Source organism: Sebastes umbrosus, chromosome 15 (assembly GCF_015220745.1).
Source record: "Sebastes umbrosus isolate fSebUmb1 chromosome 15, fSebUmb1.pri, whole genome shotgun sequence".
Classification (NCBI taxonomy): domain Eukaryota; kingdom Metazoa; phylum Chordata; class Actinopteri; order Perciformes; family Sebastidae; genus Sebastes; species Sebastes umbrosus.
Window position 1 is genome coordinate 3,452,251 of NC_051283.1, and position 16,964 is coordinate 3,469,214.

General features: G+C 40.1%; 1 protein-coding gene across 21 annotated transcripts in view; it reads left to right on the plus strand.

The window, feature by feature from the left end:
• Positions 1–16,964, plus strand: part of pleca (plectin a) — a 153,551-nt gene that overhangs the window by 99,503 nt on the left and 37,084 nt on the right. For 8 of the 21 annotated variants that reach the window (XM_037794814.1, XM_037794815.1, XM_037794817.1 and 5 more), the window contains 6 exons: positions 4,927–4,988; positions 7,435–7,449; positions 9,489–9,578; positions 10,088–10,123; positions 13,379–13,456; positions 14,098–14,190. In XM_037794814.1, coding sequence (XP_037650742.1) covers positions 4,927–4,988; positions 7,435–7,449; positions 9,489–9,578; positions 10,088–10,123; positions 13,379–13,456; positions 14,098–14,190 — 374 coding nt within the window. Of the gene's footprint in view, positions 1–1,002; positions 1,684–4,926; positions 4,989–7,434; positions 7,450–9,488; positions 9,579–10,087; positions 10,124–13,378; positions 13,457–14,097; positions 14,191–16,964 lie in introns of those variants that run through there. The other 13 variants (XM_037794828.1, XM_037794834.1, XM_037794836.1 and 10 more) reach the window with 7 other exon arrangements.

The window sequence follows — 16,964 nt, forward strand, 5'->3', positions numbered from 1 at the left end:
TGTACGGAAACTAACCACTCGGTGCCAGTTTCCCCATAATTGTGTCCCGATGGAGGAGGTTTCTTCTTGTGATTGTACCATGTCGAGAAATGGCTGAGGACTGTTTCCACTGCCTGGTCTCCTCTCTGTGTTGAGGAACAGGCTTTTCATTGAGACTCTGTGGTGTTGTGTGCCTTCGACCACACACTGGTGACTGCTAGCCTGCGCATGTGGGGTTCAGCTGGGGTTAACAAGCTCCACTAGACCGTTTATGCCCCCCTTTATCCAGACTAGTGGTCTGTGCAGACTTTTTGACAAACAAGTTTAACACCATAGTTAGTTAGCGTTTTTTTTGTACCGTCCCTCCTAAGTTGACCCGAGTTAAAGCTGAGCCTGACCTCTGACTTTTCTCTGAAGATTAGTCTCCCATAACTCTTGGCATCGTTATTGTTGGCAGTTTTTGCTGATGCTCTTGTTAAAAGTGACTGGAAGTAGCATACAGAAGATTTTACATGTATAGTAAAATATCATTGACTTAATTTTGCTTATACTTTACATTTGCCTTCTTCCAGACAACATTTAATTTGCATGCATTTGTTTTACGATTTGAACAGCTTTCGGAGACTTGCAACCTGCTTGAGATCGCTGTGAACATGCATTTGCTTTTATGTTTTGGTAAAAAAGCAAGAAAGCAGGAATCGTTTAAATATTATCTTGCATTCAAGGACCAGATTTGAGAGAAGTTTTAAAAAAGCATTACACTCACAACAAGCTCCGTTGCTAGAAAATAAAATGTGAAAAAGGATGTTTTTTTTGGTTGGTTGATTGTGGTTTGTCAGCTGAAATCATGGCTGTCAGACTGTCCTTGAACAACCTTGAAATTAATCTAAAATTGATGCATTGGAAAATGTTTGTCAGTAATATAAGATATTTGCAACATAGAAAAAGAAACCCTTTTTGGTCTTTTGCTCCTCCTGCTCCTAATGCTTAGGATGGCTCAAATACAGATGTTACATTTTATGTATGTACCTGTCCTGTATGTATATGACGAACGCAATAAAGTTTATGTTTTTGAAGTTTAAGTTGGCCGCTTGTCGTATCCAAAGTGACTAAAAACCTGTACAGCTGTAAAATAAACTCAGTGCAGAGGTCGTTTTGGTTGGATGCTCACTCAGCGAGGGTCTTTGGTGAGGTGTGGTTCGGTGGGTGGGGTCGGAGGGTGTACAGTACTTAACAGGGCTGGGCCAGGGGGGAGAATCCTCCCTCTCTTTCCACAGATCACTGTGTGGTGAATGACAGCTTCTGACATTGTAGCCCGCAGGCAGGCATTTTGCAAGAGCTGGTGAAAAAAAAAAAAAAAATTGGAGCACAGAATGTCAGAGACAGCAAAGGGAGGAAAAAAGGGAGTAAGACTTGTGTTCAGGAACTGAATCAGTGGCTTGAAACACACCCACTTAACTACAGGATACCACACTGTGAAGCAGCATTGCAGGGCCAGGCCATAAAGAGAAGTCTCATAAAGTAGACGACATCACCTCTCAACCTGCAGGGGCTTCTGATTTGTTGTCGATCACGGAGATAAGGCCAGCATGGCGATGGATCGGAGATTCAGGAACTACTCCTCTGACAGTGTTGGTAGTGACGGGGTCTTTGTAGAGGAGTCCTACTACCAGGGGATGCTCAAGGCCATGGATAGCAGGAAAGGTAGAGCTTGTCATCTTTACATTGATTCAGTAGTGCTGGCATGGAGAGATCTTTGTATTTTCTCTGCAGTGTAATTCTTTGATTGAGAAGTATAGCTCTGTTTTGACTTTTCTTCTGGGCTCATTGTTGAATCACCAGGTTGAAATTCTTTGTTATTCTGTGAAGAAATGCTATAAATGTAGTTTAATGTCTGATCTGCTTTTGGCGACTCTGCTGTGGTCTTCTGCCTCTCTTTTATCAAACGGGCCACACCCCTTCATGTGTCACGGCTTTCCTCTTTTTATTGGTCAGCTGTGCTGACACCCATTTTGAGATGAGGACTGATCTTTGCAGCTCAGAAGAAAGGCCGCCTGTTAGAAAGACAGAAGAACTTCCAAATAACTTAAGCAAAATGACGAACTGTTGCATCTCTTTTTTTGTAGTTGAAGAAGTTCAAAACACCATGAATGTCTTCTGATGCAGTTATCGGATGCATTAACCTGTTTTTTTTCCCTGTGCTTAAAACTAAATTATAAAAAGATAGACTTGTTGTCTCCTCCAGTGTGACACTCCACAATACAGCCGCGTTATTCAGTAACGGAGCGACAGAATGATTTGCCGATACCTCACAGCCATACCACCATGAACAAACAGTAATCTTTCAGGAGATTTGATATCTCTCTTCTCCATCTTAGAAGTTTCTTTGACTCAGCGGATGAAAGGAAACATCCACAGCTCTGTTTGCTGCTCCAGGCTACAAATGTCAGTCAAGCAAGCAGATTATTTGTAAAGAGGGATTTGCAAATTTTTCTGTCATTTGTTTCACTGGTTTGAGTTTCGGAATGTTTAAGTGTCTGTCTGACCTTGATTCCTGACATTGTATGTGATGGCGTGAAGAAAACAACAGTGTCCTGAGCAGCTGGAATAACAGTTGAAATTTTTCAACAGTCATGCATTCATGATGAAATTAAACCGTATACTTTCTATGCTTTTGAGGTTTATTTCACTTCTGTGCTTACAGTCACAAGTGCGTTTGTGAGTCACCGACATAACGGCACCCTGACGCGGGCGTTGGCACCACGGGATGTCGACCTCTTTGGTTTCTCTGTTCCCTCCTCATCTGATCGCTGCGTCTGTTGCCTGAGCTTTGATCACAGTTCTTATCCAGATAATGTAATCAAGCTCCTCACACTGGGTGGCTGAAAATACAAACATAATGTTTCACTGTCCCCTCAGATTTAAAAAAAGCTGCAACAGTCACACTGTGTCGAATCCAGACTTGTTTAGTTGCATCCCACCGGCCTCTGTGACCTTTGACAACCACTCTCATCACTTATTGAAGCACCAGGTGAAGAGGTGAAAGTGTTTCTGTGGTATTTATCCCTCCAGAGTTGCTGCATGGTTGAAAAAAAAAGAAAATAGGGAAAACATTGCACAACGTACAGTCTACTGTACAGTACCTGCTGGTATGTGAGAGCTCTGTTTGTAATAATCAGACAGTGAAATCAAAACCAAAACAGCACCAGTTCTGCAAGGTGAAACATGTTCCTGTAGAGGTGCTAATCTGGGGGAAGTTAGAGGTAGTTTACTGGTGTATCACCTGACAAGCACGACACCGTTTTTTCCTTTGTTGTTTTGACGGACCGATTTTGTACCACCATGAGAGGGAGAACTCAACTGTACAGTCACTTTCTGTGTCACCTGAAGCATCTTCTGCAGTCTCTGTTGACATCACATGTTCCATGTTCTGGTTTATGGCACAAATATTTATCAGATGGAAAAAGTGATGTTTCCCTGAATTGTCTCATTAGATGTGGAACCATAACTGTGGTTTTTGGATGTTTTTAGCTCATTAGATACAAAATATGTTTACATCTTCTGAAGCATTGGTTCCCAACTAATTGGTCAGGACCCGACTGAGGGGTCACAAATTAACTCTTGGATGACCAAGGATGGGAAAGCAGAAAAAAAAGTTCAGTTTTTAAATGATTTTTGCTCCAATTTCCGCTAATTTGACTGGCCTCTAAAAATCATTAAATCAACCAATCTGAGAAGTAGAAGTTACCCTTTGGCTAACTGTTCCCAACTGGTAGATATATACAATCTGTGATGATGAGAAACAAGTAGGCTATGCTCCCTTTGAAGAAGTCATATACCAAAAAGTTTGGGAATCATTCTTCTATATTTTCTGTAGTTTGAATTCTTCCAGGCAGCCACTGATTTCCATTCATTCACCATGAAAACAAAATCAATTAGCAGAGTCTTGTAGATTGGTAATCAACCTCTGTGAGCATTATAATTTGTGTTTAGACTCTTTAAAAGAGCAATGAAGTTTTTATTCTTAAGATTATTCAGACATTGGAATTGGAATGTGAAAGAAAATGTAAATATTCTAAATAAATAAAGTATAAATCAAATAAAACCACACAACCAAAACAATAAATAAAATGGACTCAGGCTCTGTTAATCAGAATGTGCAATGACCAAGTCTTATAATGGTAGGGAAAACCCTTCTGTTTATTCTGGCATCATGTTGCTAAAATGTTGGTGACATTCTTATGGAAACAAACACGCATTTAAACACAACGGGCAATATCCAGGTCAGCAAAAATGATCCAGGTCATGGCCATATATTGTACGATAAGTAGATAACGTAAAAATGATCCAGGTCATGTCAAAATATTGTAAAAATGATTGAGGTCATGCACATATATTGTACGATAAATTGATAATGTAAAAATTATCCAGGTCATGTCCATATATCGTACAATAAGTCAAAAACGTAAAAATGATCAAGGTCATGCCCATATATCTTAAAAACGATTGATGTCATGTCCATATATCGTACGATAAGTCGATAACGTAAAAATGATCCAGGTCATGTCCATATATCATAAAAGTATTGAGGTCATGTCCATATATCGTACGATTAGTCGATAACGTAATTATTGTGACAGGCCAAGTTGTGTTATTGTTGCATGGCAATCAAATATTTCAATTTCAAGTCATTATTAAATGCACCAGCCAATAAACTTTTCAGATCCAGATCGGTAGATCAAGATTTCTGTCTCTGTAAAATGATTTTCATAGCATGCTGACATTAATGGAAACAATAGGTTTTGCTGGAAGGTTAGATGTTTATAAGCCAGTATGTTTTGGAAAAATGTTAAGTATATATGATTTGTACTTAATAGGGTAAAACAACAACTCTTGCTTCGACACATTAGATTAAACTTGGCTTCTGTTTGATCCGTCTCTCCACAGATGAACGGGACCGAGTTCAGAAAAAGACCTTCACAAAATGGGTCAACAAGCACCTGATGAAGGTAAGATCCCACTTCAGCAACTCATTAATACCATACTGTTTTTTATACATAAATGTTCATTACATTTATGGTGAAATGATGTAGATTATGAAACAAGAAAAAAGCTCATTTGGAGCTTGTAACTCAATGAGAATTCATCATGGTAAACACAAGGACTTAAGCTGTCCTTAAATAACCCTTAAGGTTGCTTTTTTCTTTGGGTCAAATTCCAGCAGTTTACTTTCATGTCCCACCTGGTTACACTTGCTTAAATTACACAGAAATGTTCCCTTAGGAGATAATGGGCTGTCTGATCTAACCGAGTCTCACTGCTGGAAGCAACAACAGATAAACTGGAAACTGAACACAAAGCAAAATCAGATTTTGAGACACTATATCTCTCTATGGAAAAGTGAAACTCTTTGGAAAAGTTGAAAAAACCTTAAACAAATGGCTCCTCCTTTGTGTTAACTGTATGCATGTGAGGGAGTGAGTCACGGACACCTGGCCTCGCTTTAGGAACAGCAGCATCGCGGGCCGGGCTCGGTCAGGTTTCACATCTGGGCTCCAGACTGTCAGGGCAGGGCGGCTTCTCAGGGCTCCGCAGGGGAACAGGAAGCTCTGGGGCAGGACTTAACTCCTACTCTGAGTGTGGGGAGCTAAATATGTTTGAAAGCCATGATGCTGTAAGGCAATACTTGTCAAGCATTCTGGCCCATGACCCGTAAAAAAGGAACACTTCCTCTGTGTAATATGCAAGCTCCTGATCTAAGCAGTCAGGTGCAGCTACAGTAACGATTATTATCAATGAATTAGTGCTGAAACTATTAGCCAATAGACAGAAACAAGTGATTTCAAGGGCTTTTTTTATTTTTACCATTTTGTGTCATTTTATTGACAAAATGATTAATGAAGAATCCACTAAAATATCATTACACAACAACAAAAATAATCAATGTGGTCGGAGGTGTTATGCATGCGTGATTCCGTCTGTCCGTCCCATTCTTGTGAATGCAATATCTCAAGAACGCCTTGAGGGAATTTCTTCAAATTTGGCACAAACGACCACCTGGACTCAAGGATGAGCCAATTAGAATTTGGTGATCAAAGGTCAATGTTACTTACTTAATAATTGGCTAAAATTATCAGGATAATCAAGTAATGTTCTGCTGACTCATTCAGCACATCAGTGAGTAGGAATTATTTTTCCCAGAGTCTTTTCTTGATTGATTAATTAATCCTTTTGTCTGTGAAATAATAATCCTAATCCTTACATTTGCAAAGCTGGAACCAGAGGATGTTTGGCTTGAAGGCTTTTTCTTTCCTGAAAAATTACTTAAACAATGAATCAATTATCAAATTTGTTGCAGATACATTTTCTGTCGATCGATTAATCGGCCAATCTTTGCAGTTCTAGTCTTGATTAAATATTACCAAGAGGCAAAAGACCGAATCATACTCATGAACATCAATGGAAAGCTTTCAGAAAGTTAGAAAACATTTGCGTTTGGTCACATTATGAATTATCTTTTGGCACCTACAAGAGGAGTGGAGAGTGTCAGGGAGGACGTATTTGTAAGACGCTGTACTTCAAAACTACCCTGAAAATAACCCATGTGTTGTTATGTTATGACTACCAACATACCAACATGTGTATAATAGGAATCTTTCAGGTTTACAGTAATAACAGACTAGTTAAATTACATAGAATACAAACACCAAAACTGCAGTAGTTTGTTTACTGCTACTAATCACATTCCCAGGGACTGTTTTAGCAACTATTAAACTAAAGCCCAGCGTGGCTCTACCTTGAAGTGTTGCAGCTCTCTTACTGCTATTCAACCGACACGTTCAGGTTGATGAATCCTTGTTTTCACACAGGAACTGAAGTGTGTTAAACTGTGAGGAATGTCTGCTGTCTTCCGGGTGCGTCCTGTGACGCAGAGCTCTGTCCGAGACGGCTCAACAGGCTTTTGTCGCCAGTCGTTGTGTCTTTGTCTGGGAAACAAATCCCTCAGATTCATGCCCAAAAGAACTTGAGCGGGTCGGCGATCTGGCTGCCCTCGAGGCGTTTTGGACTCGTGGTCACAACAGAACAGAGTCATGGGATTTAACTATGAGGCAAGGAACGCTCCATTTTGGTCATCCGCTGTCTCAAAAGTGCCATCTTACATCTAGCGAGTCTCTTCATATTACAGAGAATGAAACCCAGACATCACTCTGTGTTTTATTTAAATTGTATGAATCCCACTGCAAAATCCAGACCAGAAACAGATTTACATTCATAAAAGCAAATTCTGAAAAACAGTTGTAAATAGTTGTCTTTGTCTGTCAAATCAAAACAGCATCTGCGTGTTTGTCTTTTGTTCTTCTTTTCCCTCACGGGTCCCTGCAGTTTTATAACCTCTCTCATCGAACTGTCTCCTCTTTCCATCCTATATCCTGTCCTCCCATCCTTCCCCACCAGCACTGGAAGGCAGAGGTAGGTGCTGTCAGTGAGCAGAGTGCTGAGTGGACATACATTCATTTCTGCCTGCATGTCTCATGTTCACATTTTTACCCTCTGTCATACCCCATAAGTTACGCTGCTAACCTCTGACCTTTTTCCACTTCATTTTAACTCTTGGACTCTTTTCTAACTGCTTTAAGAGCCTTTTTCTACATTGCGACTTGTCTTTACATGTTCTCTAACTCTGTTTGCAACAGCTAAAAGACAACTTCAGTTCATGAAGTAGAAGGGGACATGCAGTACGTCTACAGTTAGTTTCAGAAGTGTTATCAGTGTTAAGTTTATACCTTTTTCTTTGCATCCTAGGACTTATTTTCATAGTTCTCATAACTTTATTGCTGTGATTAGGTGTAGTAACATCACCACATCCAAGAGGATGATCAGAGAGATTCCAAACAAACTCCAAGATTTTCTTAACTGGTTTGGGAGAGAAAATGAAGGCAAACTTTGAAATTACTAAACATTGAAAACGTCCATTAGATTTCGCAGACCAACTTTATACTTCAACTTTGACCCATCCTACTTACAATACTTGTCTGTACACGCCTTTTCTATGCAATTAGGCATTATAACCGGCAATTTAGTATACTCACTTTGGTTTTCACCTCTAATTACGTGGTTTACAGAAGATAATCTGGTTGAACTAGGTGTTTGTTTACAACTGGTAATCTATCTAACCGCTCACGTTCCTTGCCATAGTGAACCTATTGTATCAAACTTTGGGACTCCCTAAAAACTTTCACCCGAGGGGTGCAGTGCCTTACATCCTGTGGCTGATGTGCGCTATTGTTGGCTCGCATTTGGTCGTCTCGTCACTTTTTGGATAAGATAGGAAAACCGTAACCTTAAAGTTGTTTATTAACCTAACCCCCAAGATCAAACTTACAGGAAACCTCACGCCTAATTGTAACTTTAAACAGGGATGATTTTTGTATAATTTTTTTTTTTTTATTGCTCGTCGATTTACAAAGATACACTTATGACTTTTACCTGACTGCTTATAAATTCTCAAATTGACCATCATAACATTATACTGGAAAATGAAGATGAAGGCATCCAGGGTAGGTCTATAAAACGTTAACTTAAAAATTAACGTTACTGTCTGGTTACATTTACTTGGCTCATTCTCTCTCACTCTCACACATAACGTTAACTCAACTCTCAGACATACTCGCCAACTGTAAATTGACTGACCTGAAATTCACTTTTAATTTGTTGACCAACTGGTGATGTTAGGGTTATATAATTTAACATTAAGGTTAACCAATGTAATGCTACTGATAGCGATACCTGGGCTTTGGTTATCGGCCGATACAGATTACCGATCCGATACCAGTGTTTACTACACAGCTTTGTGGAATATTCGATTGTGATTGGTCAATCATCATCATATTGCTATGTGTAACAGACCGCAGTTCTGATGTCAGACTCTGGCGGACCGTTTTTGTGTCAAATCAATGATTTCTCAAGCAAGTAGCTGTAATAAGCAGGATAATGTACAGCTAGCAGGGTCTTTGTTGTGAAATAAACCCCTACAAAACTAACTCATGAACGTGCACTCTGAGCACGTGCTGAAACAGCCACAGAGCTCGCCGAAGCGCGCACTGCTACGTCCTGCAAAACCATGTGCATCCGGGTGAAATACCAAATTTGTAGGGAGTCCCGTCGAGTCCCAATAGGAATGAACTAAAGTCAAACTATGAAAAAAGTTCTTAAAAGAACCCAAATGTGGACCCAGTTGGCAGACAGTTGTTGTTGTTGTGCATCGGCCCTTCCCTTTAAGTTGCTTTATTCATTTTTAGGTAACATTACGAGATTCAGTCGACTGCGTCTGTGCCTAATGTGAAATCTATTTCCACTATTGGTGTTGAGGTGGTCAGCCGTTCCAGTGGCTGTTTGTATTCTGTGTGAAAGCAAAAGCAGTGGTGCTGACACGATGGGAGACTGAATGTATGGATCAATATTATATGACTGAAAAACTTCAACATTTGTCTCCTCTCTTCTCTCCACAGTCCCAGAGACACATCACTGACCTGTATGAGGACCTCAGAGATGGACACAACCTCATCTCCCTGCTGGAGGTGCTCTCCGGAGAGACACTGGTGAGCTTCCGTGACCTTTGACCATTTAGATATTGAGACATCCGCTTCTGCTGTAACCCCCTGTCCTGTCCAAACCTGTCTTATTGTCCTTGCTCTCCTGTCCTACTGACTTAATTTGTCGTCATATTTGTTCGACTATCCCGTCCACTTGTTGTAACATGAACTGCTCTAAATGTTTATCTGAGTCAAATATTATTCTGCTGGGTTTCTTGTCTCCACTCTTGCATGAGTTGACTTTCTGTCAAGGTTTTTTGGACATTTCAGAACATGCTGAGGTTATGCGCACTCTTTTACTTTACTTACCTCTAGCACTAGTTTTTGGGGAACACACCTTCTGGTGATGTAGCCTTAAAACACTAATTTTCATTCTTTGCTTCCATCTCGTAACCTTTCTGCACTGACTTGTTTGACCCCTGGTTTTTTCCTTTATCTAATTCCTGCTGACCTTTACCCTGACCTCTCCCCCTGTGCCTCTGCCTTCCTCTCTTGCGATGTTCTTGCTGTGGTAGCCGAGGGAACGTGACGTTGTGAGGAACGTGCGGTTGGTGAGTGGCGCCAGGACTGTGGGCGTCGGGCGTGGCATGTGTCACCACCCCAGGTGGCTGCTGGGTTGTGCATGATGACAGTCACACTCCCTGTATTGTCCCCTTTCTGTGTCAACATCGTCCTCTTCCATTTTTATCAGTGAGCGAGTCGGGCCAGGCGAAGTGTAAGTAGAGTATGGAGGACAGAACCTGCCAAAATCAAAAATAAATAAATAAAAAGATAAATGACTCGATGAATTAATAAATATGTCATGAAAATGTAGCAAAAATAATATTAAAAATAAATGCTACTTAATTGATAAAATGTGACATAAATTGATATTTCTGTTTGAATTGCTTATCTATTTAGCATATATTCGATCTATGCACTCTGACCACATGACACGTTGAATGACAGCCCCCTCATTTGCATAATGAAGCAGAAATGTGTAAAGAGATGTATAAAAAAAGCAAGCAAAAATTAATAACTTTGATGAAATAAATAAGGGTTGAAATACAAAGGGAAGATTTTGCAAAAATAAATGCATAAAAACATAAATAAATACATAAAAAAATTGAAAATAAATGCAAAAATAAATGATTACAAAATAATGCAAAAATAAATAAATAAATACAAAATTTAATAAAAAATAAATACATAAATAAATAAAAGGGAAAAGAGTAAATAAATAAGGGGAATTATTACAAAGATAAATAAATAAGAAAATTAAAGCAGAAATATCAATTTATGTCCAATTTTATCAATTAATAATGGCTACAATTATTTTTAATATTGTATTTGCTATATTTAATGACTTTATTTTTCCTAGTAATTTATTTATTTATTTTTTATTCTGGCAGGTTCCGTCCTCCATAGTAGAGCTTTTAGTGTGATCATTCTACAGGTATTTTGAAGACATTTTATGATGATTTTTCGAATATGAAGTCGAGTAATCACGTCTTTCAAGTTAACATTCAAATTTCATTAAGAAGTGAAGAGTGTAACCTTGAAAATATCTACTTAAAGGACCATACCCCACATCCAAGATTTCAGAATTGGTTGCAAAACAAAATCTTTTTCATCCAAGACATTTAATCCTTTTCATGATTTGTCTTGTGGGTTTAATTTTCTGACAGACGGGTTCATGAATCCAAAGCTTTACATCAGTGGATTGTGCTTAAACGCACCAACAAGGAGATTTTTTAACAAAACAGTTCCTGCGTGCACCTGCATCACCAGGACAGGAGGATATCATTTTGATAAAAAAAAATTAAAAATAAAAATAAACTTGAATCAATGTTCTGCATTTCCTGTCTCTGTTAGTTAAATATCAAACTGAACTTAATTGAATAGACACAGATCAGTGCAAGGAAAGTATGAAATCAATCTTTAGTTATTTTATGCTCTGAATTGGGATGCTAATTTTGAAAAACATTCTTAACCGATAACCGACCCTTGTTAAACGATTATTAACCGTTAACCGAAAACATTTGTGCCTCGCATACAGCGGTGCGCCAGCTGCAGTGTATGAGCACAACAGACAACTGAGTCCCCAGTTCACCGTCAGGGGAGATGCAGCCACGATGCTGCATTCACTGTCTCCAGGTCACTGCCAGGAGAGTTATGTAGCAGCCAGCAGTGTATGTACAGTTTATTTGTCAGTGAATAAATGCTACGAGGCTACAACTCCTCAGCTCCGCTCCACTCCAGGGAGCTCAAGAGACCAGAGCCAACTTCTTGTATCCTGCAACTTCGGCTCAGACTCTCTTAAGGTGGCTGTTAAGGTGGACCAGCTACTCTCCTTAAAGTGACGAGCCGCTCCTCTGAGTTTTGCTCAGCTTTTTAATCAATTATTAATATTTCTTTTAACCGTTTAACCAATAGCGTTAATCGGTTAAAATGCTTGTGTCGGTTAACGGTTTAACGGTTAATTATTAACATCCCTAGCTCTGAATTTAAACATACAAGGTCAAGTATTGGGTTTCTTCTAGGGATGTCACAAGAACCGATACTTTGGTACCAAGTCAATAGCAAAATTCTGAAAACGTGACGTCATTGTTTTTCTACAGTAACGCAGATACCGTAGTTACCGTCAGGTCTCGAGACTAACGTCATCCCGTCGTCCATGGGACGATAAAAAGTTTCCCTGCTAACGCTACATTGTGAACAACGAATCCGTGTTGAAATCGACAGGAGCAGAGCTAGTTAATGGTAGTTGTTAGCTGCCGTTAAGCAGCGCAGTCCTGCTTGGCTAAATAACGAAGCTAATGGCTAATGTACAGAGGTTGATTGACATTATGACGTGTTCAAGCTTTATTCTGTAAAAATGAGGCAAAGGTAAATTACAGTATAACGTTATCATGATGTGTTCAAATGTAATCTTGTAAAATTTAGTTTTTGGCGAGAAATTTGAGGGCGGATTATTAACCAGGGATTAATAATACATTTGACAAAAAACAGTATGCAAACTGTGATAAATGAGTGTGTGTTGAAGTACATGAGATTTATTGTTTTGTTTTTCTTTCCTACCTTGGTATCGAATTGGTATCGAGAATAGTGGAATTTCACTGGTATAGGTATCGACTACTGAATTTCTGGTATCGTGACATCCCTAGTTTCCTCACTGTATTGAAAACACAGGCCAAAGTTCCATCACTGCAAGCTGATATGTTGACTAATTCTGCAACAAAGCTTCTTGCCGGCTTAGAGCTTAAAGTGCGGAGCACCAATGCATGTCATGGCCATCACTCCTGGGGTAACTCTGTCCTGTGCAGGTTTAGAAATCATAGATGCTCATGGATTCTGTTCAGTTAAATTCAGTATAAGATGTAAAAGGTGTTTCAGAAGGGGCAGGAAACTAATTGACTGTAGGTCTCAGAGAAAAAATGAGGATCGTGACTGATGATCGGAGGAATCGCTGAGATCACGTATCATTCATTATCATGCTCTCACCTGCAGACATCCTGGCTGGTTTGTTGAAATGCATTTTCGGGTCATTTGTGGTCAGATCTGGTCGACGGTCTGACCAAAACGCTTTGATCACAATCACGCAGAATTTGAATCGCACTTCAAATTTGCTGTATTTGACTTTTAAGTTAAGACCATGACTGTAATGATTTTTCTACAGTAGAATCGATTTTTTGTTTTAAGCACAAAAGGTGTTGCTGGACACCGACACACCTGTTCCTCAGTCATGGGGCCTTGCTGTGTGTTGATCAGACAACCCTCCTGTGTTCACCTCCTCCTGATGTTTGGTGTCCTCTCGTCTCTTGCAGCCGCGGGAGAAAGGCCGGATGCGCTTCCACAAGCTGCAGAATGTACAGATCGCCCTGGACTTTCTCAAACACAGACAGGTCAGTAAACAATGACATTTGTTTTTGTCAAGGTTTTCTTTGTTGGTATTTAAAATCACCGATACAGTACAATTCCCCTCCCGTTTCTGCTCCAACAGATACCACATCCCTATTATAATATTATTGTACCATTTAGTAAAGTAGTAATCAAACATAATCAATTACATAAACACGGACATGTGCATATAAAATAAATTCAAGAGGCACTAACAATAAAATAAAATAAATAGAATTTCAAAAATGCAGTAAACGAAAAAAATATATATATATATAAAAAAATAATAATAATAAATGAGTGGTAAGACAAACTTAATAAATGATTTAAAAGTTACAAATAAATAAATGAATAAGCAAACCATATATAATATGGGGTCAAAATATCAGTAGCGTCCATTTTTTCTATAAAGGTTAAAAATGGTTGCCATATATACCGTATATATACCATATAAAATGTTTAACCCTCTTGTAGAATAGCACATTTTAAATAATGCCACTTGTAATGCGCATTTATATCAAAGGAGCATTTTGATTTTTCTGTTTTCCTACTTGTTGAGTTTTGTTTCTTTGTTTCAACTCTTCATGGTTCAAATAAACCTTAAAACTGACTGATTGTGTTTTATTGGTATCCATGCACCTTTCAGGTCAAACTGGTCAACATCAGGAATGATGACATTGCAGATGGAAACCCCAAGCTGACCCTGGGACTGATATGGACCATCATCCTTCACTTCCAGGTATGTAGGACACTTTTAAGGGCTAATTTAGCTCTAATTTACTGTATTTACGGCAGGGACGTTAAACTAGTACAGACATTATTGGACACAGAAGCTCAGTCAGTCATTATTTAAATAGCATTTACTTGCATTTTGCATGTATTCAAATTGAACTGACTGGAATCTCACATTTCCTGAGCTACATGTGGTGTTTATCTGTTTAGCACATTAATTATATAGGATCAAATTCTTCCATTTTATGAGAGACATGGATTTCATGCAGTCTACTTTCATTATATTGTGATTAGTTTACTTCCGTGGCACGGTAAGGAAAATCAGAGTGCCGTTCCCTCTTTGAGGTTCAATCATCAGCCTCAAATTCTCCTGATGTTGACACAGCAGTTCCAGTACAGCGGAGGCCAACAGTCAATCATTTCCAAATGGGCTTTATTGCACATTTGGCAGCACTTACGCTCTCATACACAACTACCGCCGCTTCTCCTGTCCTCGAGTGCACAAAGACTAAACATTGAAAAAAAGCTATTCATTCAGACTTTGTTTTACTCCTTTCTGTGGTCCTGTACTGTGCGGCTCTGTGAGGGGTCTAATTCAAACTGGATCCCAAACATAAACAGTATCAAATACCACCTATGACAGCGAAGGCCACATTGGAGGAAAGCATTCGTCAACGGGCAGATGTGTTTCTGATTGAGAAGAAGGCGTGTTTGGATATTCATTTAGCAGATGGTTTGGTAGATTTTAGGGGGGGAAAAACAGTGGGAATACATGGAGCTTCTTTGATGCTATAATGGGTATGATGGTTATGTTGGGATGTGGATGTGGGATCCTTTTCCCCGTCTCGTGTGACTCAGTGATTCCCATGAGAAAGCTGGACGGAGACGTGGGCGCGACTCAAAAACTACTGTGGAAACGAGAGAAACGATCTCCCACCGTTCGTCAAGGTTATAAAACTATTCTCTAACCGAACATAAATCCAATGTTCGAGTAATAAAACAAGGCATTTCCACGTAGATGCAGTTAGTCATCAGGAAGCTATTATTTCTTCAAAACAAACCCATAATAATCTCTTTGTTTTGGTGCATTCTAGTCCTCACAATCAGAGCTGAATTTCCTCCCCAGGTGCAGATCACAGTTTACTAATACACGGTATGAATAGTGGACCTGCTTCGTGACAAAGAGGCAGTCGATATTCTCTCGACACTTTTAAAAAGGGACTGCGAGGGCGGAGGTCCAGTTTCCATTCAGCTTCTGAGTCACGCTGTGCCCACGTCCACACTGTAGCGCCGGGGTTTCCCTTCTGAGGGGAAAATAGCAGAAGGAAGAGATGCCTTCTTTTTTCCCTCCTCCACCCTTTCCTGTGAAAAAAAGAAGAGCCTGTAAGTGAAATTGCTAGTTCTGCAATGACTCATCAGCATACCAAAAAACACTGAAAATAGTATATAGTGGTAATAAAACCGCAGTTGTTCCAGTAAGAGACTGGACTGGAACGTCATGCATAATATGCAGCTCATCTACAGCAGATTTACCTCACGTCTGGACGTTTCTCTGATCTCATATATGAGTGAAAATCTCAAAGTAGTGATATAGACACCAGATACTCAAATACAAGTTGCAGATATTTCTTGTGGACTGATTGGAGCCCTGAGTCAGTGGAGCTTTCTACATCAAGACAAGAAGAATAGTCAAGTTTAAAAAAAACACAACATACAGTTAACTTTCAAAAGGTTTCCTGTGATTGTTGCAACTTTTTATGACATGTGCGTAGTTTTGTAGAGAGCCCTGCCTGTCTGGTACGTCAAGCAGACCAAAACAAATATCAAGGACTTTTCATAAGTACTGTCTGTACTGCTGATCATAGATATGGCACAGGCAGCAACTACTGGGTGATGGATTCATGCAAAGTAGACACAGCGAGTCAACCGGCTGTCAAAATCAAATTGTAAAATTCAAATCCCTCAGAGTCGACACCAGGGCCGGCTCTAGCCCTTATGGTGCCCTTGGCAGGAAACCCCCCCCCATTGTGATGTCTGATGTGCAACAGACATCACAATGGTTTTAAGACAAAAAAAAATAAGATTTTAGTTTTCATAAATAACTGTATTTATTATAATATAGATAAACAATTGGTCCCTGATATTGTTGGCTTAAAAGTGTTTAGTCAGTTTCACAACAACACTTTTATCAACAATTAAGTAGGAATGCACCGATCGGGTATCGGGTCCGATACTGTGCTCATGTACTCGTACTCGCAAAACGGCTTCGATACAACGGCACCAATACCACTTTACGGTGGCGCGCACCTGCCCTCACTTTCATTGCGCCACGGGGTTTTGCTTGCACCCTCCGTGTTTCAAGACGGATCAGGTGGGTAGCCGACATCGCCGCAGACCCCTGGTGCCTTTTATGTGGGCCAAGCCCCGATCTGGTGGCACGCCACGGTTGGGGCGCACTAAGGACAGTCCGCCCCAGTCGACAGTCGCACCGGGAGCAGGGAGCCGTCCCCGGCGCGGAGACAGGGCGCAGCAAGCCCTTTGTCCACGGTGCGGCGAGCGCTGTAAAGCTGCGGCCGCGAGCCACCTTCGCCCCGAACCTTTCCAAGCCGACCTAGAGCCGGTCGCATGCACTGCCTTGTATGCGGGACTCCCCAGCCTGTCATGTGTTGCTCACACCCTCCGGCTGGCTGTTAACGAGGGTCTTTTGGCACAGAGAAGTACTCGTGTCGGTACTCGGTATCAGCGAGTACCCAAATGTAAGTACTTGTACTTGTACTCGGT